Source organism: Cariama cristata, unplaced genomic scaffold (assembly GCF_000690535.1).
Source record: "Cariama cristata isolate BGI_N322 unplaced genomic scaffold, ASM69053v1 scaffold26717, whole genome shotgun sequence".
NCBI lineage: Eukaryota > Metazoa > Chordata > Aves > Cariamiformes > Cariamidae > Cariama > Cariama cristata.
Window position 1 is genome coordinate 627 of NW_009627514.1, and position 1,001 is coordinate 1,627.

At 63.4% G+C, this 1,001-nt stretch overlaps 1 protein-coding gene across 1 annotated transcript in view; it reads left to right on the plus strand.

The window, feature by feature from the left end:
- The window catches only part of LOC104164979 (polycomb group RING finger protein 2-like), a gene marked incomplete at both ends in the record, with an annotated part of 1,701 nt that overhangs the window by 569 nt on the left and 131 nt on the right, over window positions 1-1,001 (plus strand). The window contains 2 exons of the mRNA XM_009704472.1: window positions 320-368; window positions 547-645. Coding sequence (XP_009702774.1) covers window positions 320-368; window positions 547-645 — 148 coding nt within the window. The remainder of the gene's footprint in view (window positions 1-319; window positions 369-546; window positions 646-1,001) is intronic.

Below are 1,001 nucleotides of genomic sequence, written 5' to 3' on the forward strand. Positions count from 1 at the left end.
AGGGAGCAGGGCCCCAAGGCGGGCCGCGTCTCGGGTGCTGGTGGTGGCCTCCGAGGATGTCACCGGCACCTGGAGCCGCGGTTCAAAGGGAGGCAGGGAAGGTGGCAGCCTGGGCAGTGGTTGCGGTGCGCTGGATTGGAAATGCGGCAACGTGGGCATGTGTGTGGTCGGGGCGGTGAAGCCAGAGCTTGGCTGACGGTCGCTGGATGTTTCCCCCTGTAGCTCCTCCATGGACAGCCCTTCTGCTGGGTTATTTTTTTCTCTCTGCCTTTTTATTCCTCCATAAACTTTGTCCTGTGTTTGCTGTCCTTCCCCCCAGAGAGGAGAAGAAAGGGACCGTCGAGAACGGGGACCTGGAGAAGGAGAAGGTGAGTGTGGTGGGACCGTGGCGTGGAGAGCTCCGTGTCCAGCTGCCTCCCAGGCTTTTGGGGTGCAGGGGGGGACAGGAGGGCACCCCAAACTGAAGGAGGTGGGAACTGCCCATTAATTGCACGGCAGACTCTCAGCAACGTCTCTCCCCCCGGCGCCCTCCCGCTGCGTCCCCAGAAGAACGGGGTGCGGTTCCTGCGCTGTCCCGCCGCGATGACCGTCATGCACTTGGCCAAGTTCCTCCGCAACAAGATGGACGTTCCCAACAAGTACAAGGTGAGCGTGTGCCTGGGGTGCGCTCGCTGCCCGCCTTTCGGTGCACTCCGGTGGGCTCGATGGTATTTTGGCCATCCCGTCTTGCATCCCCCGCTGCAAATACACCGTGCTTTGCTTGCTCCCGAATATCACGGCTCTGCTTTGTGCAGCCCAGGCTTTGCATCCCCGGCGGGTGGGTGCTGGGGCAGGATCCGTCCCTTATGGCGCGTTGCACGTAAACTCTGAATTTGCTCCAGCTGCTGGCAAGGGCAGCGATGGGAGCGCCGGCAGCCCCCGGCTCTGGGGGAGGCACTGGGGGACGGCAAAGCCCCACGAGTGGCTCTCGGGGGGGGGCTGGCGGTGCCTCTGTCCCCGTG